This window comes from Leucopleurus acutus (assembly GCF_964270905.1).
Source record: "Leucopleurus acutus genome assembly, chromosome: 2".
Taxonomy (NCBI): domain Eukaryota; kingdom Metazoa; phylum Chordata; class Mammalia; order Artiodactyla; family Delphinidae; genus Leucopleurus; species Leucopleurus acutus.
Genome location: NC_139143.1, coordinates 60814282 through 60840068, shown reverse-complemented (window position 1 = coordinate 60840068; position 25787 = coordinate 60814282). Strand labels below are relative to the sequence as shown.

At 44.8% G+C, this 25787-nt stretch overlaps 1 protein-coding gene across 2 annotated transcripts in view; it reads right to left on the bottom strand.

Annotated features, from left to right (window-relative positions):
* ASTN1 (astrotactin 1) overlaps window positions 1–25787 on the bottom strand; it is a gene marked incomplete at both ends in the record, with an annotated part of 323470 nt that overhangs the window by 92518 nt on the left and 205165 nt on the right. For both annotated transcript variants that reach the window (XM_082865541.1, XM_082865542.1), the window contains 3 exons: window positions 5991–6141; window positions 6657–6794; window positions 13742–13816. In XM_082865541.1, the coding sequence (XP_082721667.1) occupies window positions 5991–6141; window positions 6657–6794; window positions 13742–13816 (364 nt within the window). The remainder of the gene's footprint in view (window positions 1–5990; window positions 6142–6656; window positions 6795–13741; window positions 13817–25787) is intronic.

Here is a 25787-nt window from a genome sequence, read left to right as displayed (position 1 = left end):
TTGCCATGAGTTCTTTTTTCCTTCTATAAAGCTTGAGAAGAGCCATCAAAGTAGAGACAAAGCCAGCGCTTCTGTTATCCCACCTCACGTGGTTTCAACCCTGGTACCAGCTTAGCCATCTCAGTCACTAGCCAGCACTCCCCATCGCCTCAACCACCTGCTTTCTTTTCAGAATGCCCCATCAGGCGTGATGATCGACAAAGACGTCACCGAATGAAACCCGAGCAGGCTTTGTTCCAGAACCCCCAAACCCAGCACATCCACATCTTGTCTGGCCCTGGTGTCTAGATAACCAACGCTGTGCCAGATTGGACCACCTGATGTTTACCCTTTTGTAGGAGATTTGGAAAGAAGACAGCTGCCTTGTCCAAGTTGGATTTCTTTTCTCTTAAGTAAAGCTAAAAATAATAATAACAGCTATTGGGAATTAAGCAATTCCATGTGCAGGACAATCTACATAAATTATCTTCAATCTCACAATTAGACTTTTTCCCCCTTATTTTATAAGTGAACAGACTTAGACTCAGAAAGATTAGTAGTAACTTGTTTAAGGTCACAGAGGTGGAAAATGGCAGAATCAGAATTTGGACCTAGTTCTATCTGACCCCAGTGTTCATTTGTGTCCCTTCCACTCTGGCATACTGCTTCTCAAGCGTGAGAAAAGCTGGATCTTTGGAATTGCTAAAGAATAAAGTCAATGTGTCAACAAAATAAAGCAATCCCATAGATCTGTTGTTTGTTTGTTCAGCTGTCTTAGGCAATTCCTTGAGTACATTCTGGAATCAATTATGGATTTCTAGATCCAGCCTAATATTCTCTCTCTCCCCTTCTCTTCACACACACACACACACACACACACACACTGTATTATGGGTGCATATATTTATAGGACAAAACACTGCAAACTGTCCAGAGCAATGACCTTGAAAGCAAGACAAGATCCTCAATCACTAAAAGAGATGCAATTATCTTTACTGCACTGTAACTTACTTGGGCTGCAGTTCAGAGTAAAACATTTTTGAAAGATTTCAAAAAAAGGAAGCTGAAACCAAAAATAGAGTTTTCTTCTTAACCCTTGCTGAACCAGAACTCCCATCCCCAAGGAGTCTAACCAGTCAAGTTTCCCACGGTATAAATTTGCTTTTGTTTTTGCCTGAATGTTTCATGTGCTGTTATAGTCACATGTTGAGCTCCTCAAAATCTATATCTAAACACAAAGAAACTATACGCTCCAAATCATGGCCTCTTCCTAGAAGTATTTGCAGCTAGAGACCAGTTGTCAGGAGAGAAATCTGGCCTCCAGGAGGAGCTTGTAGTTTCCCTCTGCAAGTGCTGGCCATTCTCTTCTCCCAGCTTGTGGACAATCCCTTCACTTCTTCCTTAAAAGAGAACTGTTTGCTCAGGATTGAGCCCCAAGGTCAGACATTAACCCCTCTTTGCATAGGTTACATTTAGCAGTCCCAGGAAGAAAACTCCATGTATTATGGCAACAACCCTTACCCATCAAGAAAGTCTAATATATGAGCTCGTATTTCAGTGACCCCTAAAACACACAGGGTTAATCATCTTTCATGTGATGCTCATGGCTTCTTGACTTATCACTGGTCTAAAGCATAATGTGCTAATGCGATTTAAACGATTCTCGCCATTCAATTCCTTTTCTTCACTGTCTTTCCCCTCTGTTTCTACCAACGATTTTTGGTTGATTCATTACTTAGGAGTCTAGTCAAATCTTACTCAGCCTGAGACACACACACCTCAGTTCCAGGTTATGAGGTGGAGGCTCTGCTGGCAGATGCATATGACTGATGGACACAGGAGTGTATTCAGGGCCCCTGGGAGAAGAGGAACAACCTTCTACAGCTGAGCCTGCCTTGCCTTACCTGGATGATTCATAAGACATGCAACCATAATTCCTACTCGAAATAGGTTCTTTTTTACAACACGGCAGTCTTACTCTTTTCATAAATAATGATTTCCCCGGCTGTTTGATGGGCTTTGACATGTAAGCCCAAGCCATGCAGGAGCAGGGGGGAAAAGTCTGATGGAATTAAATTTCTATTTCAGCTTCCTGCCCCCGCTTCTCTGAAAGCTTCTGAGGCATAGCCTTCTGCTTACTGTCCTACAGAGAGAACGAGAGACGGTCATCTGTGATGGTCTCCGCACATCTGCGCTCCGGTAGAGGTGAAATGACACATTCTGTGGGAAACCATTGTGGACAGCAAGTGGACAGAAGGGCGGCAGGGTCGCTGGGTAATTCAGTGCTCATTAGAGCGTAATGCTCTGGCAAGGAAGGTCACGTGTTCAATACGTGAGAAAGCAGGACAGCAGACCTCTCACCTTCCGAGGCCACAGTCTGCTCACCGAAGGATGTGCAGACACCTCACATAGCAGAAGGCATTCTGCGGGGGTCACTGTCAGGATGAGTGTGAAGATAAGGAAGAAGCATTAGAGCACAGGCTTTCCATTTTTATAATTTTTTAAAAATAGTTTTACAGTGTTGGAAATCATTTTCAAACTTCAAATACGGTTTTATATTAAACCTCAATAGGTAGGCTTGGTAAGAATCGAGAGGCTCTGGTTAAAGCTGGGAGAGAGGAGACTAGAGTCCTACCCACCCAGGCTCCTCCAGTTCCCACTGCTGTCTCCCACTGATGGCACCAAGGATGCCTGCGACATAATCCCTGGAACCTGTGACGAAAGGGGCTTTGCAGATCAAGTTAAGGCTCTTGAGATGAGCAGATGAGCCTGGGTTAACCAGCTGAGCTCAATGTAATCACAAGACTCCTTAAAAGTGGAAGAGGGAGGACAGAAGAGAAGAGAGAGAAGATGTCCTACAGAAGAATGGTCAGGAAAATGCAATACAGCTGGCTTTAAAGATGGAGGAAGGGGACCATGAGCCCCAAAAATGCGGGCAGCCTCTAGAAGCTGGAAAAGACCAGGAACAGAGCCGCTAGAAAGGAAGGCAGCCCTGCTGACACCTTCTTGTTAGCCCAGGGACACGGAATTGGATTCTCACCTACTGAGCTGTAAGATAATAAAATGGCTGTTGTTTTAGGCCATCAAACCTGTGGTAATTTGTTACAGCAGCAATAGGTCACTAACACATGGACTCTGCAGGACCCCCTGGGGCTCCACAGAACAGAGAACGGGCACTCCTGTGCTGTGCAGGTGGGGACCACTGCTCCCACCCTGGCACAGTAAGGACAATGGGTAGGAGTAAGACCTGTTGTCCGCGGTGGGGGGCGGACCTCTGCTCCAGGAATCATCTAAACGTTCAGCAATCCCGCCATTGGAGAGTGGTCTGGTTTGGAACGGAATGACTGAGGCTGGTACAGGGCTATGCCTTTCACAGGTATTTGTTTCCTGTCCCCAGAGACTACATAAATAACAGGGCAATTAATTGGGTAGCAATTAACCCTGTGGGAGTCCATGCATAACAGAGAGACGTGCCCCGCCTTCCTAGAAAGAAGGAAGGTTAGGCAGCTGATGTGGACCAAGCCCACCTGTCTGGCTTGAACTTAGTCAGGAAAATATGCGGTCGAACCTGTCTCTTCCCGCATCTCTGTCCCTCTCCCAGGTTCACTAAGGGCCAGCGTGCTCTGAGTGCCTCCTCTTCTTTCATAAGCATATGCCTTTCCAGGGAAGCCTTTCAGTTCGACACTCAGAGAACTGAATGTCAGGGTTGATGTGGATGGAAGGAGGAAGGGTGCCCGATTCTCTCCACACTGCAGGTGCTGCAGCTGATGCCCTTGTCCCTGGTCCTCCTCCAGATGACATGGAAGCCCTGGGCTAACGCACCAAGGCTGCGGGATGGTACTGATGCCCAGTGGAATCAGATCAGGCGCAACGTCAAGTTTTTCTCAGTAGGGTCACAAGATTATGAGGTGGCCCGTCAGCTCTCAAGCCCCAGTCCTCCTGCCTCAGGGATCCCGTGCTTCCCAGCCAATGAGAAACAGTCGGTTGAATGGGCCCGGCCCCCTTCTCCCTCCAAGAGCCACATGGGCCAGTGACTTCAAAGTCTTATGCTAATGCCAAGTGCTGGTATAATTGGGTGACTTCTGCAGTGGCTCCGATTCACAAATGCAGCGGCCTTGTTGCAAATGCATATTCATCGGAACTATTCCTGCAAGCTCCGTCTCACAGAGCACGGTCTTAAAAGTACAAGAATACATCAGCACGGCAATATGCCAACTAAAAGGGGCTGGGATCACCAACAGAAGGCAAACCCTGAGGGGCTCAGAGAAAGGGCAGAGAAGTGGGAAGACACGGGGAATATATCCATGTGCACGTGTGTGCATGTGCGGGCATGCTCAAACTCGTATGAGGGTGGTAGGGGAGGGATGTTTACATGTGTGCACACACAGTGTTTCAGTACTTATAATGACCCACCCGAGAGAGCAGCAAGGAAGGAAAGGTTGAAATCTGGATGAAGACATGCAGGTTGAAGAGTTTTTAAAAAATGTGTCTCAGCTGGGAACTCCATTAGACAGTGAAATTGTCTCCTGGGGGAGCTGGTTGGGAAGCTCATTGCGTAAGACATCTGAAAGCAGACTAGCTATAGGAAGGGGAGCACCTGGGACATCGACTCACCTCCTGGCTGCCTTTGGAAGACACGACCTAAAGAGCACTTTTCTTTGTGTTTTCCTGGTAGTCCTCTCTGTTCTGTCTTCCCTTCCTTTTGATGGACCGGCCAGGTCCTCTGCCTCCCTGCCCCTCAGCCCTCTCTCTTTCCATTTTCTTTTCTTTCTCTTCTGTCCCTTCTCAGAGGAATCAGGCTCCTGCCAACTGCTGCCCAATCTGTGAAAGTGTGGGGAGGCCTTTGGGCTGAGAGAGTCACACTCTGGACCCAGGTACATATCCATCTTTGATGGAGAATAGCTCCCTGGACAGGTGCTCAGAGACAGGGAAGTAGGGGGTGTGAAAGATGGAATTGGCCCCAGCATCCTCACAGCTTGCCCCTGCTCTGGGCCCCTTTACAAGAGCACAGCTGTCAGACTGGGAAGCAAGATGAGGCTCCATATCGTCTCCAGAGCTGGAAGCTCCCAGCTCTGCCCGGAAACCCTGCATAACAACGTGTCTCAGTGAATCACCTCTTCCTCTCCTTTATGCCAACTTTGTGTATGGCTTTCCTGTCTTTCTTCTCTGCCCTGTTCCCTCTCCTCTCTGTCAGGATTGCATCATTCCACCCTCAAAAGAAGGGAAGGCTGAAACCTGACAATAAGTGTTGATGGGCATGAAAATGACTAATATAAAGGCCCCGGGAGCTGAAGCCTTGCCCATCTGCTCCTGCCTCCATTTACCTGCGTGGGTCCATCAATCTTCATATCCATGGCATGGGAGATAGCTTGGTCCACTCTAACCCAAATAGTCTTTCTAGTTCATAGCATCACGTAGTTTACACGTAGCGGAAGTCCATATAGCCGATAAAGTAGAAAACCACATTTGGGGAAGCAGGACTTCGTTGCTATGGTCTCAAAGAGGACCTATTTCTATTTTTTCTCTACCATTCCTGGCATAACTCACTTCTTTCATCATTCTGGCCTCAGGTATGTGTCTTCTAAAATTTCCTATTATAGTCAATGTAATTTGATTCTTGGCAAAGGTAGGTTTCTTCTAGAATTTCCTACTATAGTAAATGCAGTCTATTTCCTACTAGAGTCAATATTATACTATTAAGCAGTTAATTCGTTCTCAAATTGTTTGAGGGGATCCCTCACCAACTAGAGCGCGAGACTGGCAAGAAAGAGCCATGCTATATAGTTCATGACATTTTCCTAGGACAGTTATAGGACACACAGTAGGTGCCCCATAAATACCTCATCTCTGTCCAAAGAAAATCCATAGTGTAGACTAGACAGTAGTTACAACTAGGGAGGAATCAACTTGACCCTCTCTTTTACTCACAGTATGCTTTCAACTCTAACTGCATTGTGTCTTATCCTGTGGCCCCTCTTCCTGAAATTACAAGCTCGACAGGGCAGACATACCACGCAACCAGTGGAGTCCAGCTTGCGATCTGAGATGCAACGGAAGTTCTTACTGCAGCCCCCATTATCCTTGCTGCAATCACGGACTGGTCCAAAGGAATCTAAGAGGACCTCCAGGCTGTCAAAGGAGGATGAGGTCATCAGCTCCTCTCTGTAGGGAGAAAGAGCAGGAGGTAGGAGGAGGCCAGGGGACGCCAGGTGCAACAGGTAGCCTCACATTCCACGTTGCTGTCTGGCCAATCAGATCATGTCTTACTCTCTCTTACAAATATTAAAGATCAACCATACTCTGAGCCTTGAACGAACAAATTATGGACATTCTCCATCTCTGGGAAATAAGCCAAGGCTGTAACTCCTGGTCAAAGAAGGTGGTCTCAACTCAGGCAAGGAAATTAACACTTTATTGCCTGTCAGTCCTGAGGGCCTGTGGGAAGTGCTTATCAACTCTAATTTTATGACCTCTCTCGGTGCGTGAGGCTTGGGGTGTGCAATATTGACCCAGGTAGCGTAGATCCTGGCACTGCATCTGGGGAATTGGAAGGCGGCCTGCCAACTTCTCCTTCCAACTTGTCTTGATTCCCTTCCCAGCACCTTGGGCGTTCAGGTAGTTTCCCACTCAGCCTCCCAAACCCATTGTGGGCCTCAGCGTCCCGAGGCTGGACTCACCTGACCTCCACAGCGTCCTCCATCACTGTCATGTCTGTCTTACACTTTGCTGAGGGGTTGATGGCCAGTTCAGCTGGTGGAATCACAAAGCTCTTGCTGAGGGGCAACCACATGCCCTCCCCGAGGGTGTAGGTGAATCTGCAGAGACACCCAACACCAGCTGGTTATGACTGGCGGGGTAAGCACCCCACTGGAGGACCTGGCACTCTACCTTCAGCTGCTTCCTTCTTAACCCTCGTAGTCCTCTCCAAAAAGGAGAGCTTGTTGTCATTTTATGGATGAGATGATCGAGTCTGAGGCAGGCAGAGAGGCCTACCTCTGCTCACGTGTCCAGCCGGTTGGAGAACTGATGATGGCATCCACTTGCCCGCTGTTAAAAAAGTGTCTTTTTTTTTCCATATCATAAGCCACCAAGTTCCAGTTTCCTTCAGATTTGAAACTGGGCTTCCCCGATCTTAAGTCAGATATAATTGGAAGCATTTTAATTGGAAAGATGTACCGGCCTCCCACCATTCCCATCCCCCACATTGCACACCCACAGTGGTAGCGACGGTTTCTCTCTGTGCCTGGAGGAGCCCTACCAAGGAAAAGAAAGAAGAAAAGCTCCCTTTTTCTGGCTTCTATGGGATGGCAGTGGAAATGACTGAAGCCAGGAGCCTCCCAGGAGGAGAGAAGAGGGATGAAGAAGGTAGGCCCAGATGTATCCTCCGCACTCCTACCCACACCCCTAGCTAACGCCTAACCCGCAGGAGACAGGGAAGATTTTTCTTCTCTCTTATAACAAGGGCTAAAAGGAATAAAGGAATCAATCAGCGTTTCACGGGAGAGCTTAAGGAAACCATGAGAGATTATTTGTTTATTTATTCATTCATTTTATTTCAAAGGCATTCAAATCCTCTGTGTTCACAGTCAAAAATAGTCCCTGGGATAAAAGCCAGTGTGGGTGGGATAGCACGAGGCTGTGGCAGTCTGGCGTCCCCTTCCCGCTTAAAGTGCAGGGAGGAACAATGGAAGGATGCGTACAATTAAACGGAACCAGCACCGGCTCCATTAGCAAGCTGGTCACAGAGCACCACTTCAGACTCCCTCTCCTTTCCCCTAACCTGCACACTCCCCTCTCCACTCCCCAGGTTGCCTGAGATGCTAGGAAACCAGACTGATGACATGAGATCTTTTATGAGACGTGTAGCCCTCTCCAGGACGCGGGCCACAGAGAATCCCCACTGACCAAGGCTCATGAGTTATAAGCAGCCCAGTCCTGTGATTTTCATCCACTCCCTGAACAACAGACCTGGGTAACAGAGCAGCTGAAAGAAGAGAAAGCAGGCACCCAGGGGAGAGGCAAAACCACTGAGCAAGTGGGACGTGGCCAGGATTGGGGAGATTCCTCCCTCATTCCCAGCAGTACTCTCAGTCCCCTACTTCCTGGACCTGTGGAGCAAACCTCTGCATTAAGCAGCACTGAAATAGCAGAGATCCTTTTTGCTCTGAAGGAGGCACTCGACTCTCCATGCCCACAGGAACAGGAGGCTAGGGTAGGGCTAGGTCAGTGCAGGAGGGGTCTCCACCAGGTGAGGGAGACCCATTACTAGGGGGACAGAAGAGGAAACCCACCACCCACTCTTCTGTGAAGCAGCTGGTGAAATTGAAGGCATGCCAGTTCCCACACATACACACACACACACACACACTATCACCTGGCAAGATTAAGGAGCCAATTCAGGGCAGGTGATTGCCCCAAGGTGCCTGGAACCTGGGACTTAAGGGAGAATGTGGTTTGAAAGCAACAGCATTTAAGTGAGTTTTGTAATGGGCGTTGTTAAGACAGGAAGACTCTAACAGGCAGGCTGGGGTGGGCACACCACTAATGTTACGCATAATACACTGTTTCAGAGAGGACATATGCAATATTGAAGGGTACCAGGGAGAAGGCGGTTTATTTGGACATAGACAGGAGGTTTTGTTTTCTATTTCAGTTTTAAAATGACAAGTTTTGCATTGATGCAGAGCAACAGATCTGTGACCTGTAGCTTATAATTTCTGTAGCAGATTTTAGAAGACGGTTGGCAGTTCTAGCATATTTCTTTTGGGAGAGAGATCCATGTCCATCCATCTCAGTTTTCCCTTCCTCCTCTGCATGCAGTAATCTTTCGAAAGGAAATGCAAACCACATCTTTCTCCAACTGACACTGTTTAAGGGCACCCAGACCCACAGAACACAGTCCACATCTCCGAAGATGTCACACTTCAGCTTCTTCTTTCACCAAGCCCTGCTTCAAACTCTGTGTTCCTACAATGCAATCTGACCGTAACTCCAAAAGTCGTCCTCATTTTCTCGCCTCTTTGCCTTTGCTCTTAAAAGTCCTTTCTTCTGAATTTTCTTTCCTCTCTCCTTTGCCGCACTCCCACTCATTTTAAGACTCAGTTAAGGTCGCATCTCTTCCTGAAAGCCCTCCAGGGCCTTCATGCTCTTAGGCTGAGTAAGGGACTCTCTTCTGCATACGTGCACACGGTGCCTTGTCACCCCTGAGATGTTGATCTGCACTCATCTTTTCATGTGTCCATCACCATTCATAAGAATGTGCTCTCTTGGGAGGCAGAGGATGGTTCTTTGTCATCTTGTATCCCCACTGCCAAACATAATTTCTGACACAGGAATGTCACTCCATAAATATTTATTGACGGCTCGACAAGGAGATTTAGCTATGCTCTTTAGTTCGAACAGGCTGCTAGGGGAGATAATCCCAATTTTCCAATTTAAAGATAGAAATGGTGGTGAAAATTATTCTTCATTTAAAACAGGATATGGGTTAACCTCTGGGTTTGAACACATTTGATGTTTGAGATGGATCTGGGTTTGATAGGATAAAGAACTTCCTCAGAGCACAGAAACTTCTGAAACATGACACTCTACCAAGTTAACAAGAAAACCTTCACCCTCTGGTAGGGTCAAGGTGAGAAACCTTGTAGGAGAAGCAAAGGCAGGTGTGGGTAGAGACTAACCTTTATTGAGAACTTTCTAAAGGCAGGTGCTCTTAGAGTTGCCTCATTTATCCTCACAACAGCCCTCTGAGGTTAGTCATTTGGTTCCATTTTACCAAGCCATCAACCAACATTTTAAGAAGTTTTGCAACCTCCCCAAGGTCGCCTCTCCATAAGTGGGAAGGAGGGGGGTGGGTCTGATTCTCAGAGTGTTGCTCAGAGCCGCTTTCCAGCCCATGTTGGCTCATGCGTATGAAATTCTAAAGTTTTCTTTTATCTGCAAAATCTACTGAGTGACTCCAAAAACTAAATATAGAACAAACTGTCAGAGGAAAGCTGCGTCCTAAAATCTCATCTATCCCCCATCCATGCAGATTTGGCAGGAACAACTTCAAAAAGCCACCGAAGAGAAGTTGGGTGAATATCTGAAATGCTTTCCCAGGTTGGGCCTCCTCGCGTGACAGCTGGTGGTGACCACTGCAGCTAATGGCTCAGCTGTGGGCTGAGTCCTGCACATGGCCCTTTTGAACTAGAGCTGGAAATTTCTGTCCAGAAGCAAGCGCTTGCCAGAAAGCACTGGACAGAAAAAGCCTGTGCTCTCATCGTGGCTTGGCATGAAATAGAATGTGGGAAAACTGATAAATGGCTCTTAGCCTGGCATCTCCACCCTCTCCTAGGGCAAGCCATGCCAGAATGAGGTATTATTCCAAAGGATGCAGGTACGCATTCAGGAGGAAGGTCTCTGAGAGAAAAATTTGGTCTGTACTCACCCCTGCCACGAGAGGGCCTAGTGGAATGGAGTGATCCTAGCTACCACAGAAAGAACATCTTCAGTATCAGGCTGAGTTGGGTGAGGAGACTCATTCTGGAGATTCAGGGTTCCCTTGGACCCTTTGAGTCTAGCTTGGGCCCTTCCCAGGTTCTTTGGGATTACAGATTACCAAGGTTAGATTAGGTATCAAGGTTTTCTCCTATTCTGGCTAGGAAATACCTGACATGATCATCTACAGTTATTTATTGAAGACCAATTATGTTTAAAATGGTATGTTAGATATTAAATATTTAAAACCATATAGGGTGGGCTTCCCTGGTGGCGCAGTGGTTGAGAGTCCGCCTGCTGATGCAGGGGACACGGGATCAATGCCCTGGTCTGGGAGGATCCCACATGCCGCGGAGTGGCTGGGCCTGGGAGCCATGGCCGCTGAGCCTGCGCGTCCGGAGCCTGTGCTCCGCAGGGGGAGAGGCCGCAACAGTGAGAGGCCCGCATACCGAAAAAAAAAACAAAAACCATATAGGGTATTTCCCCGCCCTTCAGGAAGACAACCATTTCATTGGAGAAGCAAATAGGCAAATTAAAAATCAACATGAAATAAATAATTGACAAATAAATATTAAAGCTAGTATATATACAAATTTGGAAGGAGGAAGTCATTGTGGATTGATGCAATGGATTGGAGAAGCTTCAGACCAGTGTTTCCCAATCCTGGGTACAGATTAGAATTACTGTGGTGTTTTTAAAAACACTCATGCCCTGGTCCCACCTCCCAGAACTTTTGAATTAATTGGTTTATTCTGGGTAAGATCATTGGTAATTTTTTTTTTTTTTGCCACACCAGATGGCATGTGGGATCCTAGCTCCCCGACCAGGGATTGAACTCGTGGCCCCTGCCTTGGAAGCCCAGAGTCTTATCCACTCACTGGAGATTCTCATGGAGGGCCATGGCTGGAGAACAATTCTTAGATGAGACTGTAAATTCCTTGACGTCAGGGACTATCTTGGTCACATTTGTTTGGTCATATCTACATCATCTTGAACAGTACCTTGCAATAGTAGGTGCTCAATAGATGTTGAGTTTAGCTGAAACTGGGTCTAGACCATGGCAATGGGTAGTGTTTATAGTAGAAGAATATGCATAGAGGAGGGAGTCTGAGCAGATGTGCAGAGTGGGAAATATGCAAGTTGTCAGGGGCAGTGGATCAGTTAGAAGGTAGATTTGACTATGAATGGAAGGTTCTATAGGAGAAGAGCAGCTCATTAAGAGGGAGTTGTACATTGACATTCAATTGTGGAAAGATTTGAATGTCAGAATTTAAATTTTATTCCACAGTCCAGGGAAATATGCAGTGGCTTGGAATTTATCAAGACTCTAAATCATAAGTGAACAGAGTAGCAAGTAAATAGTCATTTAGCTCCTTTAAGAAACTGCAGTCACTGACCAGGTCATAGAATTTTCCAGACTGGCCATTGGCAGTTGGTTGACTCAGATCACAGAAGGTTCTCATTAAAATTCTTAGTACCTGAAATAAGGAGGTCATGATCTGGTGTTTTCATCTGAGAGACTAGTTACTGTTATGTTAGGGATCAAAATGTTTAAACACTTATTGATTAACCCACTGGCTTCTGAGATAGGTGACTGCATGGGTCAAACCACACATGTGATCCCCTCTGTAGTGACTGGGTATCACATCTAGTTGCTACTTAACAAACTTGAAAAGAACAAATGATGCTTGTGGGGATGGAAACACATTTTTTGAGCTGGTTCTACTCTAAAAGCAATTTCATTAAGGGCTTGGTTTTTCAAAGTGTTAGTTTCGGACCTTTAGGGGAGAGGGAACTTATCCATGTTAATAGAACTCCACCAGGCTCTCCATCTGCCTTATCTTTATCACCCTTCATAAGTTCCAACAGACCAGCAGCAGGAAAAAGGGAGAAAAAAGTTTGCCAAATAATACATCATTGTTGGAAAGTTTAAATGCCCGAGTCATAGTCTAAGGAATACAGCTACACCCCTTGCAGCACAAATCCTCAAAAGCAGCCTGTGGCCAATGTCATTAACATGACCCAGCCCATCCCCGGAGAGATATCACATCAGGAGAGAAAAGGGCAAGGGAGGGCTCTGTGAGGAAGTGGCTCTGTGAATCGGCGCTCTAGCTAGGAGCGTGCCTTAGGAGAGCACGGCAGTGGCAGAGCCCAGCGCATCCAAGGCAGCAGGGAGGAGAAGGAGAAGCTGAGGCAGAGAAGCCAGCTCCAGGAGGCAAATGCAGGAGCAAAATGAACACCAAGGCCAGGACCGGCTGACAGAGAGGGTCTGGGGAAGGGGTGCGGAAGGACGGCAGTGAACAGGCGAGACTCCTCACAGTGTACGAGTGCAGTGAACAAAAGGAAGCAAGTTTTCCATTCGCTCACCATTCCTCCAGTATGGCTATGCAGTCGCTTAATGCCCCCTTTGACATCAAACACTCGGGAAGGACTATTTACTTCCTCTCCCAGAGGGCTTGCTTGTGAAGGGAGAGGTATTCGTGTCCATACCTCCTGCACAAGCACAATCTCTGGCACTTAGGGGGTACTCAGTTGATGCACGTTAAGTGAAAAATAGATTGACAGACTGAAGAAACGGATGATAAGATCTTAGCTTGGAAATACACTTGTGTTCCAGCTAAGGTCTGGTGTGAATTAAACTTTATGAAAATCTCCTAGTTCATGGCTGGCACCCAAATTCTTCCTCTGCTTGCTGACTTTTCTAATATGTACCATTCCCAGGTGTGTAGGCAGAAATTTGGGAGGGACTAGAAACATCCAATTGGTTCAGAAGGGTGGGAGATTAAAGAGAATGATACTGAGGTATAGCTGAGAAAGGAGGGAGGTAGGGATGGGAGGGATTAATTCTGAACAACTTAAGTCTTTATGAGAAAGGTGCAAATTAGATGCAAAATGAAGAGGCAAAAACTAACATTAGTTGCTTGTTCTGTGCCAGGGGCTTTCCCTGCATTATCTCATATACTCCTCACAACAATACAGCAAGGCATGTAATGAAGCTCTGTTTAACAAATGTGGAAACTGGGGGCTCCAAGAGGTTAAGTAAATGACTGGGGGTCACAGAGCAGGCAAGGAAGGAAGCCAGGACGCCAACAGAATCTGTCCGGCCTCAACATCCTCCATGATGTCACTGGATGAAGGAGGGCAAACGCTGCTGTTACTAGGAGGGCAGAATGACTAAAAGTGTTCCCCATTTTATAAATTACCACTAGGAAAGAAAGTTCAGTGGGAAGTGGGACATGGGGCTTGCAGAGATATATAAGCAAGTCCCTAGACAACAACTTACCTGAATATTTTATCAGAAGGTTGTTCTCCCAAAACCAGGTCAAAGCCTCGCTGAAATATTGTATAAGGCCAAGGCCTGAAAGGAGAAATGGCATGCAATTAAAGTCAACCAACAAACACTCCCTGAATGTCTACTCTGTGCCAGTTACCATCCCAGGTTCTGGAGACCCAAAGACAAAGAGGACACAGTCCCTCAAGAATCCCACTAAAGTGAGCTTACAAGACCTGGAATGCTGGAACCCAACCAAGAACAGGATCAATGCAAAAATCACTGACCCACTAGGAAAAGTGGAATTTAATAGACATGACAGCTGGAACTCTGTACAGAGTAAAATTATAATAATGTCCGTAAGATGTTATGGAGAAACCCAAACGAACTTTTTGGCCAACCCAATAGATTTAACAGACACTTAGCTTTGCTTCACTGAGGAAAGAGAAGCAGTATGATTTCTTGGAAAGATGAAGCCTCTGGAATCAGACAGTTCTGAGTTCCAACTCTGTTCTGCTGTTGAGCCAACTGTCTACCTTTGGGCAGATTATTTGCCTTGTTGAGTCTAATTTCATCACTTGTAAAAACAGATTTGCTAATAGCTGCTTCACAGACCACTGTGAAGATGAAGCAAACCTTTTAGGCCAAGGTCACAGTTCATGTGGGGTCCTCAACATGCCCCCTTTCCCTCAAAATGACATGAAGGTTCTGGGTCTTTGACAGCTTCCAGATGGTTTCAATCATTATAATGTCACTCATTCAATCAGAAACAACTGAAATGGTATTTTTGAATAAGACTTAAATACGGGTCTCTCTAGTGAGCATCTGGACGTCACATGTACTTGAAAGTAACAAATCTATTCCTTTTCAATAGTATATATCTCTTCACTAACCCAGATGGCCAACCTCAAAATTATTTACTCCTTCAAGCAAGACATATAAAGCCCGGCCTTGTGCAGATACTAGATATTGTGCACATGGGGTGAACTGGGCCCTTGCTCTCATGGAACATACAGTCTCCAGTATAACCCAATCACACCAACCCAATAACCTAATTACTGAGGATTTTACTGTAGACATGCCTTTGGTTTTCAAGGACTACAAAAAGTCAGGAGAATAAATTGACATAATTATTTGGGACTAAATCTAATACTAGGAATTGACCCAGTGGTTGTCAATGAGGGTGGTGTCACCAATAGAGAGTATTTGGGGAAATTTAGGGCAGCTGCCCTTGAATGACACAATGATTGCAGGACATTACTGGCATTTAGAAGGCAGGTCTGAAGGCTAGAATACAGCAGTGCTCAGAATAGCCCTGCACAACAAAAAAATTCCCCCGTGTCCTGCAAACTTCTGAATGTCTTGCTGCACATTTATGTAGAAAAAACCTGCTTATAATTATCTGAGCCTAGATGCTAACTCCATTTACATACAAGCAACAAAGCAGCTTGTACTGTTTTAATACAAGACGAATTGTCTAGGTGCATAACTACCATGTAAATTAAGAGAAGAGTATACACTATTATATAGGAATTTTACCAAGATTTGTTCATAGTTTTGGAAAATCACATCATTGTCTACAATGCTGCTCATGGTCTTTGAATCACCAATACAGCATGACTGTTTCAGTCTAACTGCTCTTACATATATCGTGTATTGCATATTACTTTACATATTATATTTTGGTGAATCTACATTAGACGCAAATGTCTGTCAACTTTATTATTTCTTCCATTGTAATATTGCAGAGAATTTATACATTAAGATAGTTATATCATTATAAATTATATCTTAGCATTTCTCTTAATTACTATTAAGATATATATATATTTACTTGTGTGTATTTAGATTTTATTATATATGAATTTCATTTAAGGATTATAAAAAAGGTTAAGTTTATTTGTCATAAAATAGGGTGTTGGGTCTGATAGGGTTGAGAACCACCAACTTAACCCAACCAGCTAACCAATTAACTACTTGAACGAGTTGGTAGTTCCAAGGGGAGGCCATTGGGACTCCTTAAGGGAGTGGCTGGGATGAATACATTTCTTTTCGATGCTCACTATTTATAAACACTTTATTCCTGGAATTCAATTTAGAAATACCCTGAGGCAACTAGCATTGGCTCCAAACAGTACCCAAACACTGTACTATGAATCACCCCTACATCAAATAAATAGCCCGTGTGTTTTTCATGTTTGTTCTGTTCTGGGGTTTGAATCTGATTTTTTTTTGCTGAACAGTGAGTGGTGGCTTGTGAGCAGCTAAAAAATATGTACTAATTCAAGAAAAAGACTAAAAATCAGGAGAAAAAAATATCTTGTCTGATCCTAGACACCTAGAGAGGGCAATAAAAAAAGAAAAGGGAGCTGCAACCTAATCTCTCTTTTGGGCAAAATGACATTTTATTTACTATCAGTTTAATAATTTTAAATAACACACGTTTTGCCTTCAAGTCATCTCTAGTACTCAAAATGGGTGCAATGTGTAATTAGAGTTAATTCTTGGCGTGGTTCCTCGGTTGTTTGAAAATATATCTTGAGGAACCAAATTTCAGGACAAGCGTTGATTACAATGTGAACAATTAACTGCATAGAATAACATAAATAAACCTGTATTCAGGCCATAGGTAGTGAATCGATAAGCCCAGAAACATTGATTAAGCAAGCACACGTTGACATGTTGCTAGGTAGTCACGTCAAAGAGACTCCCTGCTCTCGAGAGGCCTGAGTGTGAAGAAAGCCAGCTCAGATGTGTGGTCTGGACTCTGCCCTGATCACTGATAGGCAGCAGGACCCAGTGGGTAGGACGTGGGTTCTGGAGCCAGCCTGACTATTCGAATTCCAGCTTAGCTAGCAATTGCTGTGGGACCTTGGGCAAGTCCCTTAATTATTCTGTGTCCCCATTTCCTCATCTGTGAAATGAGGCTGAGGGTAATAATTTTATCTACCTGGCAAGGTTGTCATTAGAAGGAACTAGTTACTATGGTTAAAGTGTTCAGAACAGAGCCTGACATTCAGTAAGTGCCATGTAAGCATTTGTTAAATAAGTTAAATATACTAGTTGCCTGAATCCAATATAAATACTATAAAAAGGAGATTCCCAAATTTCTAATGAGGAAGAGGTGTCTTCCCCTAAGGTGCAAACACAATGCAACACCAGGCTTTAACTCCCATCGTAAATGTATCTGCGGCAGCTGGAGAGGAGATAACAATGAGTGCGGGAAGACTCGCACCTCCCACTGGGGCCCACTTCACAGGGCAGGGACGCTGCAGGACTGACATGAAATGCAGAGAGAGGGGAAGAGCACATTGTGAAATGGCGAGGGAAGGTGGAGAGTCTTCGAACTGCTTCAGCAAAGGAGGAAAAAAGAATTGACTTATTTCCTTCCCACAAGTCAGGGATGATGTGTCAGGGAGATGGGGATTCTTATTTGATTTATTTAGCAAATATTTATGGAGGGCCTATTGTGTGTGAACTGTGATACTAGGCAACAGGAGCCGGGATAAAGAGATTCTTGCTGTCGAAGGAATCTACCGTCTTTCTGAAGAAACATACATATGCCAGACAAATAGCAGAGGATGAGTAAAAGGGAGGAGGAATGGGTTTGTTGGAGATAAGCTAAGTGGTCGTGGCAGTGGCAGATCACTCACCCTGGGCACCGGGAGGGCCAGGTGTTGGCGACGCGTGGCAGCGTAGCAGAGGGGAGCTTGATGCAGGTGAGTGGAGAGGCCACAGGGGGCCACCTAGGAAAAGGCAGGGGCAAAGTGATGAAGAGCTGGACCTGAAAGTGCTGAAAATACTTGGAGCTGAGACCAACTGAAAGAGGAAGACGCCTCTGCATTAGGGCTTTCTGGGTGTGAGTCCAAGTAAAAAAATTGAATTGGCCTCACCAAAAAGAGGCCCATTATTGAGGATATAGACCTATATCCAGGCTCAGATGGAAGCTGCCTTGGGGATGCCTGGCAACAGGGTCTAGATGCCCTTATAATTGTCCCTCTCCTCTCTTGGCTCTATGTCTCACTCTACAGGACCATTTTTTGAAAATGTCTTACGCACATGGTGGAGACTTGGCCTCCCACAGGCTCCAGCGGATGTCTTTACAGGCTCAGACCACAGAGAGACACTACCCCTCCTCATTAGGAAAAACTAATCTGTGGAAGAACTGCTTGATCTATCTTAGATCAGATGAGGAACCTGGACCAGTCTCTGGGACCCGGGAAGTAGAGGCATCTAAGTAGCTGGAACTCCCACTTGGTTTTCAGGACTAGAGTGGGGAGGAGGGTGAATGTCAAACGAAACAATCATTTCCACCTCAGCTTCCATCTGCTTGTGGTGGCAAGAGCGTGGCCTCCATCAGGAGGGGGTGGCATTACCGAGCAGACTGTGCCAATGTTAGTTTTGTGGAAAGACCACCCATCGAGGAGCCCAAGGATGGTAGTGTCAGGCCACATGCTGGGCAGGAGACTGAACACCGCAGTTGGAAGGAAACGTCAGTCTTCTGACTCCAACTTAGGTAACGTGGTCTTGAATATTCTCTGTCCTGCTCGGGCAACCCAGTCACATGTTGGTTTAGGAAAATTAGCAGCATCGGAAGTCAGAATAGAGCTTGTTTGTTTGTTAGTATCTTCAGTCTGACAAATCAACACCCTGAAGATCTTCCTCCTGTGTGGGCAGCAGATGGCCTAGATTCAGGGGCCTCACGGGCCAGCACCGGAACCATCTGGGATCCATTGCCTCGAGCAGGGACATAATCTGTGCCACAGAGGAGCCCCAGTGTAACAGAAACACAGCAGCCGGCAGGACACACCTGCAAGTTGTGTATGCTCAGAGCTATTAGTAATCTCTTATTTGCCTTTTCTTTCCTGCCCGTCTCACACAATACCCTCAGTTTATGCAGAGTCTTCCTTAAGCACCGGCAATTTCTAAGCTTTCAGTTTCTCTCCTCAATTCTCGCTCCTCTTTCTCAAGACACATCAGCGGTCACAGTGTTGTTTCCTTTAGTTGTGGGGTTAGGCCAGAAGTTGGTTGTGGCCTTGACTTGAATTGATTTGACTGGTTGCTTGGGCATTCCTTCCACTGTGTAACCTAGACCCAACTGAGTGAGTGGACTCCTGCACGGCCAGCCTGATGGAATGATCCCTTCACAACGGCGCTCCCAGGGCAGAAAGGCACCACTTCTGCTCTGGACGAGAGTATTTTAAAATCTGCTTTTTGATTAAATGCTAGTCCCAGCTTTCCACCTAACAGTGGCACTTGGAAAGGGAACTCGGAAGTTTCTGGTCAGCATTGTCTGGTGATGGGCTTCCTTGTGGGGGACATAAGACTTATCACCTGGGGGTGAGTTGAGAAGGAAGAGATACAGATGATAGACAGATGACAGATAGATAGATGATAGACAGATAGATATAAAATAGGTGGGGGGATAGAGAGTGTGAGAGAGAATACATGTACCTATGTATGTATGTATGTATGCATGTATGTATGTGCAGAACAGTTCAGTGTAGGGAGAGAATGTTTCAGCTGGAGGCAATGATGAAAAAGGCATTTCATGATGGGCTTTCGAAAACTAGGAGCTTCTTCTGAACTCATATATTCTTCCACCCATCGCTAAAGAGATCATTTTACAAATGAAAATAATTTGTCCATAGTTAAATGAAAGCACATCCTTTTAAGCTTGCTTCTGGCCACATTAGGCTAAGTTTCTGGTGGAAGCATGGTTCCAAAGCTCCCCCGCAGCTAGTCACAATACTTTGGGGTCCGGGTACAGGATGCCATATCCATGTGCAATGCGAGAGCTTTTGAGCAAATGTTCCTTTTCTTAACTAGGTAAACGCATTTGCAAGGAGAGGGCGGTGACACAAAGAGAGAATAGAGTTTCATTTTTAAAAAGCTTCTGAAAAAAGGTAGTTTGAGAGAGATACAGGAGAAAAGATAAAAGGAAAACTGGTAAAAATGACTTTTCCAGCTATGCAGTTGGCTGAAACACTCCACACCTCAATTTACCCTAATGATAAAATGAGGAGATTATTATGTGCTACTGTCTTCACAATCAGCACCAGTTCTGGGAGGAATAAGTACTGGAATGGCTGATTCCTAGATTGTCTGGTAAACCCATGGCTTTCTCAGAAGTTAAATGATAAGAATAATGATGTCCACAGTTTCCATAGGACACTTTAGGGCCCGAAGGCCTTGGTAGATGTTGTTTCTTTACCTGGATTTTTTCCCTCTCATTTACTTATTTAATTTATACTGTTCGTTAATTCTGGACTAAAAATTACTTCCCAAAATAGACCTTCCGCTCCAGACTAGGTTACGTTCCCTTGTTATATAACGCACCCTGCACTTTCCTTTATAGAATCTATAACTAATATGCTATATATTTAGTTAATATGTTCCCTTCATCATATATAAAGGACTCTGTCATCATCTTTGCCATATCCTCGCTGTCCAGCATAGAACCATCACATAGCAGGTACTCAGGAAAGAACTAGACCACACTGCAAATGAGGTTGAGGGTTGGACAGATCCGGATTTGAGTCCTGGGTGAGGCAGTCCATTGCCTGGTAAGTCCCTCAATTTCTTTCAGTGTCTTCATCTATAAAATGTGATTAAAATAGTACCTAGAGTTAAGCAAGCAGGTATATACTTTACACAGTGCCCGCCACACAGAACAAACTCAGCAAATATTAGTATTGTCCATTATAATTAACATTCCCATTTGGTAAATAGAAATGCATTTCTAACTTCACATTTTAAAACTAAATCGTGATGACAGGCTGTATTTTACAAACGTGTGTTATCTTTAAGCGTGTAAATCTCATGTAAAGAAAAGTTAAATATTGGTGTGATTTTATTCATTATTTACTGTCTATTAATAGATAAACAAATTCATTTCGAAGTTTTTATGCAGAAAAGTAACATATTTGTCAGTAACTAGCAAAGCAGCCAGGAATGTGACTATGGAGCCAGACTCAGTAGGTTTAAAACCTGGCTCTGCCACTTACTAACCCCATGTCCTTGGTTAAGGTCATTAATTCCTGCCATCAGACCATCCTATCCATTTCCTCCTTTTGCTCCAGTCATGCCAACACCACCCTGCCCCCATCTACCCTCCACAGTTCAGAGCCTGGCTCACTTCATAATTTTTGGTGACTTCAGTAGCCACTAAGATGATCCTTTCAATTCTCAAACCACTCATTTCCTTGACTTTTCTCCTCAGATGATCCTGTCCCCACCCTCACTCCCATGCTCATAGACTAGATTACCAATATCTGCAACCCTTCCTTGGTCACAGTTTCAAGAATCCCAATATCTGACTGTCACCTCCTACCCTCCCAGTTCATTCCTCCTAAAGCCACAGAATATTTTCTATCCACCTGAGCCTTAAAATCCATTCATCCAACCACCGTTTCATCGACCCTCACCCACCTCACGCACCCGCTTCCCTCTTTACTCAAATTAAATTCTGTGATCCATTATTGTAATCACCCTTTCATGTAACCTCAACTCTCTTGCCCTTCATTGCTTCATTGTACTTGTCTGAAACACTCTGACACTGGTTAAACTCGATGACCCCGTGGCTCCATTTCTGTGTTTGCACACATGAATGCCACTGGCAACCACACCGATTGGTCTCCCTTTAAATCCGACACCAGTGACCTCAAGTGGGCTCTGCATACTGCCTACCGGTCAGACTACATTTTCCTCGTCTGTTGTCTCTCCCACTCTCAAGATCATTATCTCATAGCTGCTTCTTTCTCCTCACACCTCCAACACCTCCTCCCCCATCCTTGCCCTCAGCTAATGACTCCTCCCCCATCCTTGCCCTCAGCTAATGATCTGCTTCCTGCGTAATTGAGAAAACAGAGGCAGTCAGATTAAATGCTGTCCTCATAACATCCATCCTCCTACCTGCTCCTGTGCCCACTACTTGGCCCTCCTTCCAGTAATTAGGCCGGAACAGTTTGTGCTCCTGTCTGGAATACGTCCATTCTAACTCACACTTTGACAACTACAGGCAATGGGATATAAGGAGAGGAGCACTAGATGGAAGTTACAAGTTCAAATCCCCTTCTGCTATTATGACCTCAAGCAAGTAAGACTGCCCGAGAGCCTCTGTTTCTCCATATGCAGAATGGGAATCATGAGCTACAGCATACTCCACACAAACTTTACACTGTTGAACAAAGTGTGTATAAATAAATTTTAGATACTTCATAATCTTTGATTTTTCATTTTTTTAATCAACTTTATTTTTGCAGTTTTGCTCTATGTTTTGTGTATGCGTGCTTGTGTGTGTGCTTAACATGTTATCTCATTTAATGATAGAACACTGAAAAACTAACACAGTCCCTGTCTCTCTGTGGCTCAGTTTTCTCACCTATAAAATGGGATAATAATAGTACCCACCTTATCAACTACACAGGATTAAATGATCTAATATCTGCAAAAACTAATAACCTTGGATATAGTAAGTCCTGAATAAATTTGGTTGTTATTACACACATATTATCTGGAATGCTGGTTCTAAATCTTGAAAAGGGTTTTGCTCAAAGAAATTTTAGAAGTATACAAAATGATCTTGAAAATGACAGTCATAAACAAATGTTATAACTTTCCCCCCACAAGTTTGGAATTCAGGGATACAACCTTGGCCCCAAAAAGTGGCAATGAAGACAAATACACACATTATGATGGTTAATTTTATGTGTCAACTTGACTGGGCCACAGGGTCAGTCTAGATATGTGGTCAAACATTATTCTGGGTATGTCTGTGAGGGTGTTTGAATGAGATTAAGATTTAAATTGGTAGACTGAGTAAAGCAGATTGCCCTCCCTAATGTGGGTGGGTCACATTCAATCAGTTGAAGACCTGAATAGAATAAGAAGGCTCACCCTCCCCTGAGTAAGAGAGAATTCTTCCTGCCTGATGGTCTTCCAACTGAGACATCCACTTTTTCTGCCTTTGGACTCAAACTTAAACACTGACTTTTCTTGGGTCTTGAGCCTGCCGGCCTTCAGACTGGAGCTACATCATCAATCCTCCTGGGTCTCAGGCCTCTGGACTCACACCCAACTACACAGCTGGGTCTCCTGGGTCTCCTGATTGCTGACTGCAGATTTGGGGACTTGTCGGCTTCCATAATTGCATGAGCCAGTTCCTTAAAATACATCTTTCTTCATATTCTACATCCTATTGGTTTTGTTTCTCTGCAGAATGCTAATACACTTACATATACACGTGTACATACAAATACAGAATCCACACTTAACCTTTTTGTCAACACGAAGCATGTCATAGAATGAGAGCAGTGAGGAAGCATAGGCATGGACCCCAGTTAGGCAGGACCCATTGCTACCTTGATCCCTGTCACCTGTCTTATGGGCAGAAAGGATAAGCGCCTGCTTCAGTAGACTCAAGGGGCATCCTAGAAGGCACAGTCCATCTGTCCTCAGATGGGAAAGCTGGCCCAGGAACTTGCAGTTTCCCTGTATATTCTGGGATCAAGGATTATATAAAGCAGAAGGAAGAAATCTTGGGTGGGTCAGAAAAAGCTGGAAAGAGTAGCTGCCACTCACTGACCACTGACCATGTTCCAGGCAGTCACATGCTCAGTGCCACACACACATTGGCACACCCTTTCACTACCACCTGGAGAGCCACACAGCTGTACAGTTATTATCCTCAGGTTGCAAAGTAAGGTTCAGCACGGTTAAGTCAGTTGTCTAAGGTCACTCAACCAGCAAGGGCACTGGTGAGTGTTATCATGGATCACAGAGCCCATACTTTGCCCTACACCTTGCCTCCCTACACCTTGTATTAAAGTCACCTGTTTATCTGTCTTCCTCTTTAAATGTCCTTGCACTGACATAGCTACTGAACCTACTTTATCCCTGCATCTCTCGTAAGTGCTATAGCGGAATGGTTCTCAAAGGTTGGGGTACATTAGATTCACACCACACAGGGGCACAATAGTTCTCAAACTTTAGTTGCTCTCATCCACCTATCTAGGGTGTGGCCAAGCATCAGTATTCTTTAAGTTAGGCAGCTGATTCTAAAGCTCACAATATGTTGAGAATTGCCGACCTAACATATGTCTACTCACACCCTCAGTCAATCTTTACGGATGAGTTCGGTCTTCTATACAATATGATTGCCATAAAAATGGAAATTACAATCTAGCCTAAGGATTCACTGGAACCCAGTTTTAAAATTCCTGAATAATAATGAGGGATGAAGCACATTGAGTTCCCTTCTGTCCCCTTTATTGATGAATTAAGATATCCCAAATTTCATTACAATTATATAAGATGTGCATTTGTTTTTTTTTGTTGTCAGTCATTTTGATTTTAGTGGATCATTTTCATTAAAACAGTATTATACAGAATTGAGATTTTCATGTTTATAAATGCATCCACAGGTACAGATGTACCCCCACACATACATACATATATACATACGAGTGTCTATGTACATGCCACACACACACACACACACACACACACACACTCATTCACAAACACACACACACTGCCATAGCTACTGCAACATGTCCTTTGGGGGCTGGGGGAGGGGTGGGCAGATGGCTGGTAGGACTCACAGTTACTCTCTGCCACCTCTCTTAACCCCGTGGCAGCTGCTGTGGACACTGAAAGCAGTTCCGCAGAACAGCCACTGACAGCAGGGTCCCCCTTGCAGACACCTCTGTGCCTTTAGTAGTTCATGTAAATCACCCCAGAAAAGCCTCACTGCGGCTCAGATTGTGCGGGTGGGCTCTGGAGTCACATCTCCCTTTGAGTCCAAGGTCTGGATTTGAGTTCCTTGCCAGCTGTGTGAAGCTGACCAGATATTTAACCTTTCCAAGTCTCTCTGTCTTTTCCTGTGAAATGGTGATAATAATAACTGCCTGTTACTTACAGGACGGCAGAAGAATAAATGAATGAATAAATACAGTTCCAGGACAATGACTGACACACAGTTGTTACTTTCTAAATGTAAGTTTCCATCCCCCATTTTTCTCTGGACTCTGCATCTAAAGGCTCAGTTGATTTTCACCCAGGGCTAATGCAGCCAGGGTCTCAAATTCAATCCTCCTGAAAGCTTGTTAGTCTCACTTACTCCTGTCCATGGGCAAAGCCTGTACCAGGTATCCCTGGACACCCATCTTTGCTCACAAATGAACAGGACGCGAGCTTAGTGATGGATCTGTGCAAATCCATCCCTGCACAAGAAAAACAGCTCAACACCTATTCACTGCTGAGTGTGTCCTCCCCGTAAAAGGAGGGTGCAAACCTGGGACTCCCTCCTCCCCCACAGACGCACCCCCTCAATTCCGGCGAGAAGGTAGGAGAGTGAACAGCATTAACACAAGAGGAGGGTGACAGATGAGAGGCAGAGGATGTGCAGGAGAAGAGACAGCTTCCTCCATTTCTATGATTTTATGTGAGGGGAAATTGACAATGTAAATAGACCAGGGAACCAGGAGAGAATCACAATATCCACCAAGGACTCCTATCTAGTATGAGTGCTTTTACCCTTCCCCCAAAGTCCTTTCCTAGCTACTAAGTTGTTTCCATTCAACATGTTATTTAGCAAGTTCACTATTAACTCAATCCCTCATTCATTTATTTATTTACTTGAAAAATATTATTGCACTGCTAAACACTGTCAAGGGACACAGAAACGATTAATACACATTCTCTGCCATCAAGGACTTCATTAACGTAGTGAGCCATTCCTCAAGCAGTTATTCTGCACCTCTGATGAGCCAGATGCAATGGAGAGTGCTGGGATACAGGGATGAAAGGCAGGTCCCTGTCTGGGACCATGGCCTAATGGCATAAGAATGATAAGTAAACAATTTGTGGCATTTGGTTTGTCAGTTTTTACGATAAAGCAAGTAAGAACCATTATTTATTGTACATTTACTAGTAGTCAACGAGTCAAGTGTTTTACATTTATTATTTTACTTAGTTCTCATAAAAACCCTGAGGCGTAGGCATTATAGTATTCCCATTTGATAGATGGGGAGAGTGAGGCTTAGGAAAGTTAACT